The sequence below is a fragment of the Zonotrichia leucophrys genome, chromosome 17, assembly GCF_028769735.1.
Source record: "Zonotrichia leucophrys gambelii isolate GWCS_2022_RI chromosome 17, RI_Zleu_2.0, whole genome shotgun sequence".
Classification (NCBI taxonomy): domain Eukaryota; kingdom Metazoa; phylum Chordata; class Aves; order Passeriformes; family Passerellidae; genus Zonotrichia; species Zonotrichia leucophrys.
The window spans coordinates 3,004,428-3,018,732 of NC_088186.1; the positions used below are offsets into that span (position 1 = coordinate 3,004,428).

The following is a 14,305-nucleotide window of genomic DNA, read 5'->3' on the forward strand; positions in this document are numbered from 1 at the left end:
ATCAGTGCTCAGGTAATCAGTCAATGCCTTGGGGTTGGTTTGGAGAGAAATCCCAAATTGGAAAAATCCCAATCCTGGCTCAGCAGTGGGAAGGCAAAAACGGCTCCAAAAATGGCTCTCAGGGGGTTTAAACTCTATTTAAAGCCCAAAAATGAGGGGCTGGGGAGGTTTAGGTTGTGCTGGTGTTGGGGCTGTGTTGGTCTCCAGTTTGGGAATGCCCTCACAGTCCTGCTGGCTCCTGGGCCAGCACATTTCCACAACCTGGGCACATCCTCTGCAGCTGGGTCATTGAGCTGGGAATGAGCCTCAGGAGGGCTCAGCTTTCCCAACCCCATGGAAAAGGAAAGGAGGGAGATGGGGGTGATGGATCAGCTGCTCTCCACACCAGCACTGCCTGGGACACCACCCCAAAGGCTCACACACAGCCCCAGAACCTCTCTGTTCTCATCTGCCACGAAAAACTCGCAGCAGCTTCACCTCCACCTCCTGATTCTTGTATTTATGTGAATTTACAGCCCTTGGGCAGGGCTGGACAGTGAGCCCAATGCCCACACAACATCTGCTCTCTGAGGGAATGAATCTCTCCAGCAGCAGCATCTGAAGTCCTTTCAAACCCCCAGGCCTTACCTTTGGGCCAGGCTTTCCAGTGCTTCCCCTGGGGCCTCTTTCCCCACGTGGACCCTTGAAAAGACACAAAAATTACATTTGAGGCCTTTCTGAGCTGCATGGGGGTCAACAAATCATCCCAGCAGCAGCAGCAAGGGGTGACAGGAAAGTCATCAGAAAGATTTAAACCACATTCAGTGGAGACACCCAGCCCCAAATCTGTGTCCCCCTGTCCCAGCTGCAGCTGCTGAAGGCCAGATCCCCCCTCAGTGAAGGGACACAAAGCCCATCCCAGTGTCCCTTTGGCCAGGACAAGGTTTTGAAGGGCACAAGGATGAAGAACTGGCTGCTCACCGTGGGACCACGCTGCCCCCTCGGACCTGGTTTGCCAGGGGTGCCCTGGAATGGAGAAGGAGAAGGGATTAGGAACCCACAGCAGAGCCTGTCACACACACACAGCCTCGGGACCTCTCTGTTCTCATCTGCCAGGAAAAAATCAGCAGCAGCTTCACCTCCACCTCCTGATTCTTGTATTTATTTGGATTTATAGCACTGGGCAGGTCTGGAGAGCGATCCCAGACAACATCTGCTCTCTGAGGGAATGAATCTCTCCAGGAGCAGATTAGTCCTTTAAAAGGACTAAAAGTCCTTTAAAAAAAGGACTAAAAGTCCTTTAAAACCCCAAAATGCTTTCAAAGATGAGGCCACCCCCTCAGTATCCCAAAAACCCAGTGAAAACCTCTTCAGCTCCACCTGTAACCCCTTTAGCCCACTGATCCTGATGTAGGGCAGGTTCCTCACCCCACTTCTCCAGGGTTGCTGTGGGGTTTGGGAAGGTGTGACACAAATTCCTGTGGGGTTTGGGAAGGTGTGACACAAATTCCTGTGGGGTTTGGGAAGGTGTGACACAAATTCCTGTGGGGTTTGGGAAGGTGTGACACAGATTCCTGTGGGGTTTGGGAAGGTGTGACACAGATTCCAATTAGGCTGCCCTCAATATTTCCAAATCTTCCCCAGCTCAGAGCTAAACAAGGAATTCCAGGCGTTGTTTGGCAGCAGCTCATGAGCTCTGACAGCTGCACTCGGTTCCCTGGGATAAATCCTGCCATGGAAAAGGCACAGCCTGCTGCAAACAAAGCTGGCAGCACATTAAGCTGAGCCTAAAAGCAGAGGAATGGCCTAAAAGCCCAGTTTGGGCTGGTGTCAAGTGGCCAAAACACCACAGAGAGGTTTGATTTTGCCCTGGGGTCCTGCAGGGTGCACCAATCACCTCGAAAGGAAACCTCGATTCCCTGGGTGCTTAAAATATCCCTTTGCCATTTTCTGCCCCAAATCCATCACCTCGGAGCCTGCTCAGCTCTGACACTCATTAACCAGCAGAACATAAAACAGGAGCTGCAAAACTTTCCCATCAAAACTTTCCTGCAGCTGCTAAAATTAGTCCTGCTGAATCTTCCTTGTTCTTGCAGCTCCATTTATTAAAGCCTGCTGGCATTTTTTTTTTTTTTTAATTAACGACAAAATTCGCTTTAAAATATTCCAGCTGGTTTTGTTGGAGCTCTGGGAGGATAAATTGGGAGCAGGGGGGAGGAGGGGGTGCTGCCTCCCCTCAGGTAGCCCCCCACAATTCTATTTTTAAGCCAAATTTCCCCCTGCTTATTGCTGTCATTAGTCATGCATTCATGTGCAGTTGCAAAGGATTTATATTCACTGTAAACATACACAGACCTGTATTTGTCAAACAAGGATTTTGACATGAAAGGCAGCTAAATTCAGATTATTTTTCCAGGCACACCAAGAAATAAGTTGGATTTGGGGAGCTCTGTCAAGCTGGGCAAGCAGGGAAATCTATTGCTCCCTTCTAAAGGGAGAAAATAGCTCTTAAAATAAGATTTATTATTCATGTTAGCTATTGATTTCATGAGCAAGGCTTGAAAAGATGCTGAGCCCACCTGGAGCTGAGGAGGGGCTCTGGGGGGATTTAATGGGTCAGGATTCTCCAAAAGCACCAAACAGAGAACCAAAAACTGCTTTGGGCTGCAAGGGACCTTAAAGTTCAGCTCATTCCAAACATCCCCATGGGCAGGGGCACCTTCCACCATCCCAGGCTGCTCCAAGCCCCATCCAAAGTCTCACTTCAGGCTCCTTTAAATAGATTTATTCCTTTAAATAGATTTATCTATTCTATTAGATTTTATAGATCTTTCCTGCAAGTTCCCACCCAGTTCTGCAAGGCCACCACCAGCTCACCCCAAAGCTTCTCTTCTCCAGCAACCCCAGTTCTCCCAGCCTCATCCCCTAAACACCTTCATCCCCTTTTCCATCCCCAATTTTACCTTTTCAGCCCTTTTTTTGTACAACAGAACATCCACGAGCTGAACTTTTGTGTTTGGGGATGTTCAGCACCTCAGCACTAAAATTCAGCTGCCTGTGCAGGTCCTGCCCTTCCACCTTTGATTTTCACCTTTTTTTGAATTATTTAACAACTTGGGAAGACTCTCTGTGCTGCTGGAACAACAGGCTGAAAAGCTGAGCTCCATTTCAGCAGAGAAATGTGGGATTTGCATGATTTTGGCCACATAAACCAGGGAATTGAAGAGCAAAATGGGGATATTGTGATAAAGAAAAGACAAACAAATGATTTGGGGTTTTTGCAGCTCCAAATTGAGTTATTCCACATTGAACTTCAGGGAAAAAAAAAAAAAACCTAGAAATTTTATTTCTTGGCTCCATGTGAACACATTCATAAACCAAACAAATTGAGTGGTCTTAGGAGAAGCAGAGGGGATTTATCAAGTCTGACTCAACGAGGCTTAAATTAACATGAGGACTGGAGCAGAGTGACCCCAGCTCAGCCTATAATTCTGTGTATAATTGCTTTTCTCTTTTTTCAAATGGGATACTTGGGAGGGGGAAAAAAATTATAGATGGATAGCAAAGCTGTTACTGAAAATCAACATTTCTGCTAGTCTTAAATTTCCAAGCTGAGCTCTTGTTGCTAATGGAAAGATTTGTCCATGAAAATCTCTCTCTACACTGATAAAGTGAATGCAGGTTGATTAATTTGGTATAAAATGGTAGAACCCATTGAAAAAATTAAAAAAAGAAATATTAAAAACTGGAATTACCATGAAACAAATCAATGTTTGAGAGGTTAAAAAGCCATTTTTTAATTCCTGACGTGAAGAAATGTGTGGCAAGCCAAGGGTGTAACTAAATATCCTCACTACCCCCATTAAAGGCACATTGGGAATCAAAGTGAGGGAAGTGCTGATTTTTTTTTTGCCTTTTCTTCTCCTCTCATGCCTTGGTTCTGAAGCTGGGCCCTTTCCCATCAGATCTGCTCCCTCCCCAGCCCCTTTCAGGCTGGATAATGCCAAAATTCAACCCTCAACCCCCTCAGGGTTTGTTCCAGCCCCAGCAATGCCCAGCTCCTGGTACCTTCCCCACTCCCTGGAAGGTTTCCCATCCCCTCCCAGCTGGGTTTGATTCCATCCCAGAATAGAATCATTCATGGATGTGCAGGGATTCAAAGCAGAACATCCCTCCCCTGCTCTTCTACACCCCCCCAAAATCCAGCCCAGGGGTTTTATTGCTGGATATTTGAGAAGGAAAGGGGTAATTCTGAATTTCCTGCCCAGCCAGAGCAGAGGGAGGGATGGGGATGAGAATTTGTAGCTCCAAATGAAATGAAATGATAAAAAAAAGGGGGGTGGATAGAACTCAAATTGCAGTGCTGGGATATTAATGCAGTGCAAAGTGATTTATATTTGCTGGGCTCCTCTCAAAGCTGCCTGTTAGAAGTCATTTCTATTTAAATGAGAGTAAAAAGGAAACTAATTCCACTTGCTGTCCTCACTCCCCCTTCTTGTCACTGTGACCGGAGCTGGTGCAGAAAATGACTTTGTTTGTACTCTGAATCCTTTAATTCCAGCATGTTCTGCAGCAGATAAAAAATAAATCAGTATATTTAGACAATTCCCCACTCGGAGAGAAGGCTGTGGAGGTGGGGTGAGAGGCAGAGACAAGGCTGGGGGATGAAACCCCCTGATTTTCAGGGTGTCTCTGAATTTTGAGCAGCTTATTAAAAGCACTGAGAGTGTTCCCAGCCATGCATTTAGAATTTCAAGTCGGGTGAAAGATGGTTCTGGCTGCTTCTGAACAGACTCAGCCATCTCTAATAATTACTGTTAATTAAAGAGCTCTTTGTGCCCTGAGCAAAGGATTCAGGTTCAGAGGAGCCTCTTAAAATATCCTGAGGGGGAAAATTCCCTGAATTTAATTGGGAATGTGCCATCCCCGGCATCCTCCTGTCCTGCAGCAGGAACTTCACCCTGGGATGAGCCTTTTTGGGTAATTCCTGAGTGGAAAAGCCTCTGGAGCAAAGGAATGGTCCCCAAATCTGTTTGGAGAGGGAGAAATGAGTGGAGCAGTGGAGATGCAGCTCTTACCCTTGTGCCTTTCTCTCCGTTGGCTCCTGGGAATCCTGGGAATCCGATGGAGCCCTTGGGGGGAGAGCAGAGAGGGAGGGAGAGGCTCAGGACACGCCTGGGGCAGCTCTGGGCATCCCCAGAGCTCCCAGCCCTTGTGCCCTGAGCCTCCCTCCAATGACAGCAAAACCAGCAATGGGGTGCCCTCCAAAATTCAGGGTTTTTTATAAAAAAACACCAAAACCAAATACCCATGGCTCATTAGCAGTCACTACAAAAATCTGAATTTTGGGGTGCCCTCTGACATTCAATTTTCTCCAAAAACAACACCAAAACCAAATACCCATGGCTCATTAGCAGTCACTACAAAAATCTGAATTTTGGGGTGCCCTCCGAAATTCAATTTTCTCCAAAAACAACACAAAAAACAAATATCTGTGGCTCATTAGCAGTCACTACAAAAATCTGAATTTGGGCAGTCACTACAAAAATCTGAATTTGGGGGTGCTTTCTGACATTCAATTTTCTCCAAAGCCAGCACTAAAACCAAATATCCATGGCTCATCAGCAGTCACTACAAAACCCTAAATTTTGGGGTGCCCTCTGACATTCAATTTTTTCCAAAAACAACACAAAAAACAAATATCTGTGGCTCATTAGCAGTCACTACAAAAACCTGAATTTTGGGGTGCCCTCTGACATTCAATTTTCTCCAAAAACAATGCCAAAACCAAATATCCATGGCTCATTAGCAGTCACTACAAAAACCTGAATTTGGGGGTGCTTTCTGACATTCAATTTTCTCCAAAACCAGCACTAAAACCAAATACCCATGGCTCATTAGGAGTCACTACAAAAATCTGAATTTTGGGGTGCCCTCCGAAATTCAATTTTCTCCAAAAACAACACCAAAACCAAATATCCATGGCTCATTAGCAGTCACTACAGAAACCTGAATTTTGGGGTGCCCTCCGAAATTCAATTTTCTCCAAAAACAACACAAAAAACAAATATCTGTGGCTCATTAGCAGTCACTACAAAACCCTAAATTTTGGGGTGCTTTCTGACATTCAATTTTCTCCAAAAACAACACCAAAACCAAATACCCATGGCTCATTAGGAGTCACTAGAAAAACCTGAATTTTGGGGTGCCCTCCGAAATTCAACCAAAACCAAATACCCATGGCTCATTAGGAGTCACTAGAAAAACCTGAATTTTGGGGTGCCCTCTGAAATTCAATTTTCTCCAAAAACAACACAAAAACCAAATATCTGTGGCTCATTAGCAGTCACTACAAAAATCTGAATTTTGGGGTGCTTTCTGACATTCAATTTTCTCCAAAAACAACACAAAAAACAAATATCTGTGGCTCATTAGCAGTCACAACAAAAATCTGAATTTTGGGGTGCCCTCTGAAATTCAATTTTCTCCAAAAACAACACAAAAAACAAATATCTGTGGCTCATTAGCAGTCACTACAAAAATCTGAATTTTGGGGTGCCCTCCGAAATTCAATTTTCTCCAAAAACAACACCAAAACCAAATATCCATGGCTCATTAGCAGTCACTACAAAAATCTGAATTTTGGGGTGCCCTCTGAAATTCAATTTTCTCCAAAAACAACACAAAAACCAAATATCTGTGGCTCATTAGCAGTCACTACAAAAACCTGAATTTGGGGGTGCTTTCTGACATTCAATTTTCTCCAAAACCAGCACTAAAACCAAATACCCATGGCTCATTAACAGTCACTACAAAAATCTGAATTTTGGGGTGCCCTCCGACATTCGATTTTCTCCAAAACCAGCACTAAAACCAAATACCCATGGCTCATTAGGAGTCACTAGAAAAACCTGAATTTTGGGGTGTCCTCTGACATTCAATTTTCTCCAAAAACAACACCAAAACCAAATACCCATGGCTCATTAGCAGTCACTACAAAAATCTGAATTTTGGGGTGCCCTCTGACATTCGATTTTCTCCAAAAACAACACCAAAACCAAATACCCATGGCTCATTAGCAGTCACTACAGAAATCTGAATTTTGGGGTTCTTTCTGACATTCAATTTTCTCCAAAACCAGCACTAAAACCAAATATCCATGGCTCATTAGGAGTCACTACAAAAATCTGAATTTTGGGGTGCCCTCCGAAATTCAATTTTCTCCAAAAACAACACAAAAAACAAATATCTGTGGCTCATTAGCAGTCACTAGAAAAATCTGAATTTTGGGGTGCCCTCTGACATTCAATTTTCTCCAAAAACAACACCAAAACCAAATACCCATGGCTCATTAGCAGTCACTACAAAAACCTGAATTTTGGGGTGCTTTCTGACATTCAATTTTCTCCAAAAACAACACCAAAACCAAATACCCATGGCTCATTAGGAGTCACTAGAAAAACCTGAATTTTGGGGTGCTTTCTGACATTCAATTTTCTCCAAAAACAATGCCAAAACCAAATATCCATGGCTCATTAGCAATCACTACAAAACCCTAAATTTTGGGGTGAAATTCAAATTTCTCCAAAATTCAATTTTCTCCAAAAACAACACCAAACCAAAATATCCATGGCTCATTAGCAGTCACCACAAAACCCCAAGCCCACAGTTGTGATGGGAGCCCAGGCAGAATTTTGGATTTTAGCTCCTAAGTCACTGTGGTGCACATGAAAATTTAACTCCTGGCTTGTTCCTGTCTGATGCCAACGCCTGGAGAATTGCTGCTGATGCTTTTAAAATATGGATTAGTCCAAGAAAATGCAAAAAAAAAACCACCTCCCCCCAACCTTACTCCAGATATAAAATGGAAATTAAAAATAAACCAGCCCCACCACAAGCAGGAAACAATCTCTTGCAGATAATTCTGTCTCCAGAATAAAACAAGCTGGGTTTTTTTAAAGCAGGGAACATGAATAATAAAATACCATTCTTACAAAAAAAAGTTAACAAAAACAGAAGTTCCCAAAGCCTCCAGGGCATGTGAAAACTGGGCTGGAGCCTGAGTCTATGGAGTGGAATTCACAGTTTTAATTTAAAAAAATGCCTTGGAAATGGCTCGAACGGAGGTGGGCGTGGAGAGAAGCTACAAAGGATGTTTGCAAATATGCAAATGGCAGCTTTCTTTTCATTTCAGGGAGACCCTGAGTCATTAACTATTCTCCTTAATTAATTAGATAATGCTATCTTGGAAGATAAAAACCCCAATCCGAGGAGAAGGACTGAAATGCCTTTCAGCAGCAGGAAAGCTCCCAGGAGCCTTCCCTGCACATCCCAGCCCTTGTGCAGCTCTTCCCACCACTTTGGGAGCCAAGCCATGCCCAGCCCCTGAATTCCAGCAGCTCAGGGCTGGCAGCTATTTTTGTCCATCCCTATTTTTGTCCTGCATGAGTGGGAAGGAGGGACCTCACCCCACAAACGGGGGCTGAGCTGGGCTGTGTTCCTGGGCTCCTCATCCCATCCAAACCTTCCCACCACATCCCATCCAAAATTCCTCATCTCATTTCCATCCAAACCTCTTCATCCCATCCCAAACCTCCCCATCCCATCCAAATCTCATCCCATCCCAGACCTTCCCATCCCATCTCATCCAAACTTCCTCATCCCGTTTACATCCAAATCTTCTCATCCCATCCAAACATTCTCATCCCATCCCATCCCATCCTAAATCTTCTCATCCCATCCCAAACCTCCCCATCCCATCCAAACTTTCTCATCCCATCCAAATCCCCTCACACCATTTCCATCCAAATCTCCTCATCTCATCCCATCCCAAACCTCCCCAGCTCATCCCATCCTATCCAAAGCTCCTTATCACATCCCAAACCTCCTCATCCCATCTCATCTAAATCTCCTCATCCCATCTATCCCATCCCAAACCTCCCCATCCCCTCCAAAACTCCTCATCCCATTTCCACCCAAACCTCCTCATCCCATCCCATCTCATCCAAACTTCCTCATCCAATTCCAACCTTCTCATCCGATCTCATCCAAATCTTCTCATCCCATTTCCACCCAAACCTCCTCATCCCATCCTAGACCTCCCTATCCCATCCCATCCCATCCCATCCCATCCCATCCCATCCCATCCCATCCCATCCCATCCCATCCCATCCCATCCCATCCCATCCCATCCCATCCCAATCTCCTCATCCCAGCCCATCCAAACCTCCCCATCCCATTTCCAACCAAACCTTCTCATTCCATTTCCATCCAAACCTTCTCATCTCATTCCAAACCTTCCCATCTTGTCCCATCCAAACCTCCCCATCCCATGCCATCCCATGCCAACCCATCCCGTGCCCGTTACCTTGGGGCCCTGCCTGCCCGGGTACCCGGGCAGTCCTGGCACGCCGAGTTTTCCCTGGAAAAGAAGGAAAAGGGAGTGAGAGCCTCTGAGGCAGCAGGAAGGGGGGATGCCAGGGGCAGGGAGGAGCAGGGCAGGTGGGATTAAACTTTGAGGGAATCCCAGTTGGGAGATGCAGAGTGAGCACTGTAAGTGTGCTGGGAACCAGTTAAGAATGGCTGGGATTTTACTGAAATTTATTTAAATTAACCTTTCCATTTCTCCACTTATTCCCCTCTGATATTTTTATTTAAAAATAACCCCAAAGAGACCAAAGCCTCAATGGGGCTGCCCTAAACCCACCTCCCTCAGGCCTCCCTTCACACAAAACTCCCACAGCTCCTCTGCCCTAAAACTGCCCACACCCCTGAGACACCCAAAAATTGTGGGGTTTGGTGTAAAACACGGAATTCCCATCCTGGGCTCACCTTCTCTCCAGCAGGACCAAGAGGACCTGGATCTCCATTGGGGCCAGAGCGACCTTTGGGACCTTCGGGCCCATCCTCACCCCGAGGGCCAGGGGGGCCAATTTCCCCCTGTTAATTACCAGAGAAGTGTTAATTAGACAGGCAAGTCCCAGATCCTGGCTTTGCTGGCAGCAGATATTCCACGGAGCTGCTCTGGGAGAAAGCTGGGCTTCAGCAGGAGCCTCGGGGAGATGAAATTGTGGGTGTGACCAAAATCCCACAAAATTCAGGTGTTATCCACAAAATTCTCCCATCCACACTGGGAACACCTCCACCAAACCAGCCTTCATCACTGTGATTGGAGCCCTTTCACCTTCCTCCCTTTCACCTTCACTGGATGTGCAAAGCAAACCCTGGGAAGTGTTTGAGGGCTGAGCTGGGCAGCTGCAGGGTAATTATGGGAATTATTGGGAAATCTGAGCTGTTGACGTGGATTGTGGCAGTGCCAGCTGCAGCACAGGGGACAGCAGTGTCACTGTGTCCCACAGGGAGCAGGAGATGGATCCATGCTGGGAACAGCCTTTTCCTGGCTCGCCAGGAGCTGCTGCATTGATTTCTCATTGAGGTCTCAGACTCTCACCCGGTCTCCTTTGATGCCCATGTCACCTTTGAAGCCAGGGAAACCATCTTCACCCTGAAAATGGAGAGGGGAAAAATCACCCAAGGTGTAGAGATGGGGAAAAAAAAAGAATTAAAGTTTTTTAAGCCTCACTTGTTCAGGGAGGACAAGCTGAGGTCCACATATTGCCTTCCCCAAGTCCTTGGAGTGCACAAGCACCACCAAAAACACCAAAGAACCCCTACAGTGTCCCCAAATGTGCCCTGCATCCCATCCTGGCTGCAAGGCAGCACCACAAACAGCCCCAAGGTGAACAACAGCACCTTGGCAGCACTGGGAACCAATTATTTCTGAGGTGGAATTGGTTTTATTCTCGTGAATAAAAGGAGGTTTTGCACCTGCTCCCAGGCAGCCTCCAGGACACTGCAATATTTCCTTCAGCCAGGAAGGTTTTAATTGCAGGTTAATCAATAATGCATCTCATCCTACAGCTCATCCCCAGAGGCAGTGAAGACATTTCCCAGAAAGTTTTAAAGCTGGGAGATCCCAAACTGCTGCTGAGTTTCTGGGGAGGGACAAGAATGAAGGAAAAGTGCTCAGTTCCCTTTTTTCCCTCCCAAGAAAAACCCTTTGTGCAGGAGAAAACCTCCCAGGGAAGATCCTGTGGGATCCATCTACAAAAATGTTCAGAAATTACAGAACCACAACCCAAACTGAACTCACCTTTTCCCCCTTGGTGCCTTTCAAGCCACGAACTCCATCTGCTCCCTTGAGAGAGAAACCAAGGTGTTACCAGGGTAGGGGTAAAGTTTAGAGAGAAGAAATGAAAAATCACCATTAATTGTGGTGATTTCTGATTTCTGTGATGTTTAATTGTATCTCTGCAAGCTCCAGGCCAGAATGGAGAATTCCAGTGACCTGGACACTGCTCCTGCATCTCCTTACCTTGACTCCACGGGGTCCTGGGTAACCAATGGGGCCCTGAGGACCTGGGGGACCCTGAGGGGATGAAATGAAAACAAAGAAAAACACATCAAAAACCAACCCAAAGGCGCAGTGATGAGGAGAAGATGTGGAAAACAAATTTCCTGTTTCCCACATGGGTAGGAATGGCAGCAGCACCTGAAAACAGCCCCAAATAATCCCAAATAATCCCAAATAGCCCAGGGAACTGCAGGACCATCACCTGCAGAAGGTGGGGTGGCAAAGATCCATCCAACAGGAAAGGGAGGATGAGGAGGGTCAGGATGGAAACAATTTGTTAGAAAGGGCATTGATGCACAAGGTATGATTTGTGGTTTGGGTTGGAGAAAACCAGAGAGGAGGAACATGTTCTGTTCTGTAGGAATGTTCCAGCCTGCTCCCAAAAATATAAATATGGTTTTGGAAATATATGTAATCTATATAAATATAAATATAAATATAAATATAAATATAAATATAAATATAAATATATTATATATAAATATAAATATACATAAATATATAAATGTAAATATAAATTTAATATATAAATGTAAACATTATAAATATAAATGTAAATAAAGTATACAATTTGTAAATGTATATTATAAATATAAATTTATATAAATATATCATAATTAATACCAAAATTATATATATATATTTAATATTTAAATTAAACTTTTGGTGATGATCACAGACAGGAGGGACCACCCCCAAACCATTTTGATTTCTCCAGAGGAAAGGTTGGAATTTTCAGCCTCCTGTGACACCAGGGGGACAAACCCAGCTGTGGTTGTGCCCAGCAGCACTCTTGGGCTGAATTCTGACTTTTGACAAGTGCAGTGCTGTCTGAGAGCCTGGCTGCAGCAGGAATGGCAAATCTCCTGGACAGACAGACAGACAGACAGACCAGTGCATAATTCAAGGTCTTTGGCCTCTGACAATAATCTCAAATATATTGTTAAAGAGCAACTTGGAGGTGGAAGGGAGGAAAAAAAAATTCTATTTCCTGCATTGCCTGTGCCACAAAGGATATTTATTTGTGTCTGTCAGGAGCAAGCTCCCCTTGCCAGGTTGGGTTCTTGGTGTGGGCTGCTCTGCTGGCCAGGAGAGCTGGGAGCAGCTCACAGGACACACCCAGAGATAAAATCTGGGCTCAGCTTTCAGATTTCAGCTGGGTTTGCTTCTCAGCCCCTCTCCTGGCCATGCCTGTGGAGCTCCATCTCCACCCAGCTGCCCTGAGGGATCTGTGGGCACCCACCTGGCTGCCCTTCTCTCCAGGAGGACCTTCCTTGCCAGGGTGACCCTGTGGATAAAAGAGAAAAGAAATGAGAATTTTGGGGTTTAAAGCACATTTATTCTGGGGCTTAGAGCACATTGAATTTTGGGATTTAGAGCACATTTATGTTGGGGTTTAAAGCACATTGAAATTTGAGGTCTAGAGCACATTGAATTTTGGGGTTTAGAGCACATTGACTTTGGGGTTTAGAGCACACCAAATCTGGGGTATAAAGCACATTTATTCTGGGGCTTAGAGCACATTGAATTTTGGGATTTAGAGCACATTTATGTTGGTTAAAGCACACCGAATCTGGGGTTTAGAGCACTTTTATTTTGGGGTTTAAAGCACATTTATTTGGGTTAAAGCAATGAAATTTGAGGTCTAGAGCACATGAATTTGGGTTTAGAACACACCGAATTTGGGGTTTAGAGCACATTTATTTTGGAGTTTAAAGCACATTTATGTTGGGTTTAGAGCACATTTAATGCTTTGGTAGCTGTGATTGATTTCTCAGAGAGCAGCTGCTCCCCAGGAAGCCCCTACTGCCACAATTGGCTTCCTGAAACCACTTTGCTTTTCCCAAAGGGAAAAGAGCAGCATTTGGCTCCTTGGTGCTTTTCCACCTGGTTATTTCTAATTTTCCCCTCCAGCACCTCCCAGCAGGGCAGCACGAAGCGTTCTGGAATATTCTCTGCACAGCAGAGCACCTGGGGGAGCTCAGCAGGAAAGCAGCCCAGGGATTTTGATCAGATAAACAGATAAAATCCTGGTGGCAGGGAATCGTGAAGGTCACAAGGTGCCCAGACTGGTCAGAGCCCCTCATTAAGTTTCTGATTTGTGGAGTCCAGAACCAGCGCTCCCATGAGAAGTGCTCAGCTAACCTGCATCCCTGCTAGCCACAGGCTGGCCAGCATTCCTCTTGGCATTTGATGCTGAATTATTCAGCATCCCAAAGTTCCCAAGATGTTCTCATCACCTTTGAGGCCTTTTTCTGGGGTGGCAGGCAGGGAAAATCAAAGTGTGAATTGCCCCAGGTAGAGCTGGGAGGGTCACGGAGAAATGGGAAATGCAGGGAAGAGGTTTTGGGTGGTTTCCCTACAGCTGGATGCAAAATGGAGCTGGAAAATGGGATGGAAAATAACTTTTGATTTGGTGTGAAAAATGCTTATTTTATGATTGGCTTTTTGCAAATATTCAAATGGATATTATATGTGTTGTGTTAGAAAGTGATGCTGTATTAATTCTCTTAAGTAGTGTGTTAAATATAGTTTTAGGTTATAACAAAATGTTAAAATAGAAACTGTGCTATGTAGGATACTTTTTTTAAAGAAAGGACTGGCACTGAGATAGCAGCCACAGGACACCTGAATCTTTCAGAGAAAGAATTTATTGCTCCTTTATGAGAAGAAATGAACTTCTTCCTCAAAGGTGCTGTCAGGATTCAGAGGAGGAAGGTGATGATGACCAGACAGAATCCTGTGTTTGAATGGAATTTATGCACCTTGTATGAGGTGTATGAATATGCAACAGGTTATTGTTTTTAAGGGTTAATCCTCTGTTAATGTGGGTCCTTTTTCAGGCTTATTTTGCCCAGAAAAAGGTGGACCCAGACTGTCCATAACTCTTTGTTTCTATTGTCTCATATTGTC

The 14,305-nt window shown here is 45.0% G+C and overlaps 1 protein-coding gene across 4 annotated transcripts in view; it reads right to left on the minus strand.

Annotated features, from left to right (window-relative positions):
- Positions 1-14,305, minus strand: part of COL5A1 (collagen type V alpha 1 chain) — a 148,324-nt gene that overhangs the window by 32,322 nt on the left and 101,697 nt on the right. For all 4 annotated transcript variants that reach the window (XM_064727571.1, XM_064727570.1, XM_064727572.1 and 1 more), the window contains 9 exons: positions 12,636-12,680; positions 11,354-11,407; positions 11,132-11,176; positions 10,430-10,483; positions 9,811-9,918; positions 9,347-9,400; positions 5,058-5,111; positions 961-1,005; positions 628-681 (listed from right to left, as the gene is read on the minus strand). In XM_064727571.1, the coding sequence (XP_064583641.1) occupies positions 628-681; positions 961-1,005; positions 5,058-5,111; positions 9,347-9,400; positions 9,811-9,918; positions 10,430-10,483; positions 11,132-11,176; positions 11,354-11,407; positions 12,636-12,680 (513 nt within the window). The remainder of the gene's footprint in view (positions 1-627; positions 682-960; positions 1,006-5,057; positions 5,112-9,346; positions 9,401-9,810; positions 9,919-10,429; positions 10,484-11,131; positions 11,177-11,353; positions 11,408-12,635; positions 12,681-14,305) is intronic.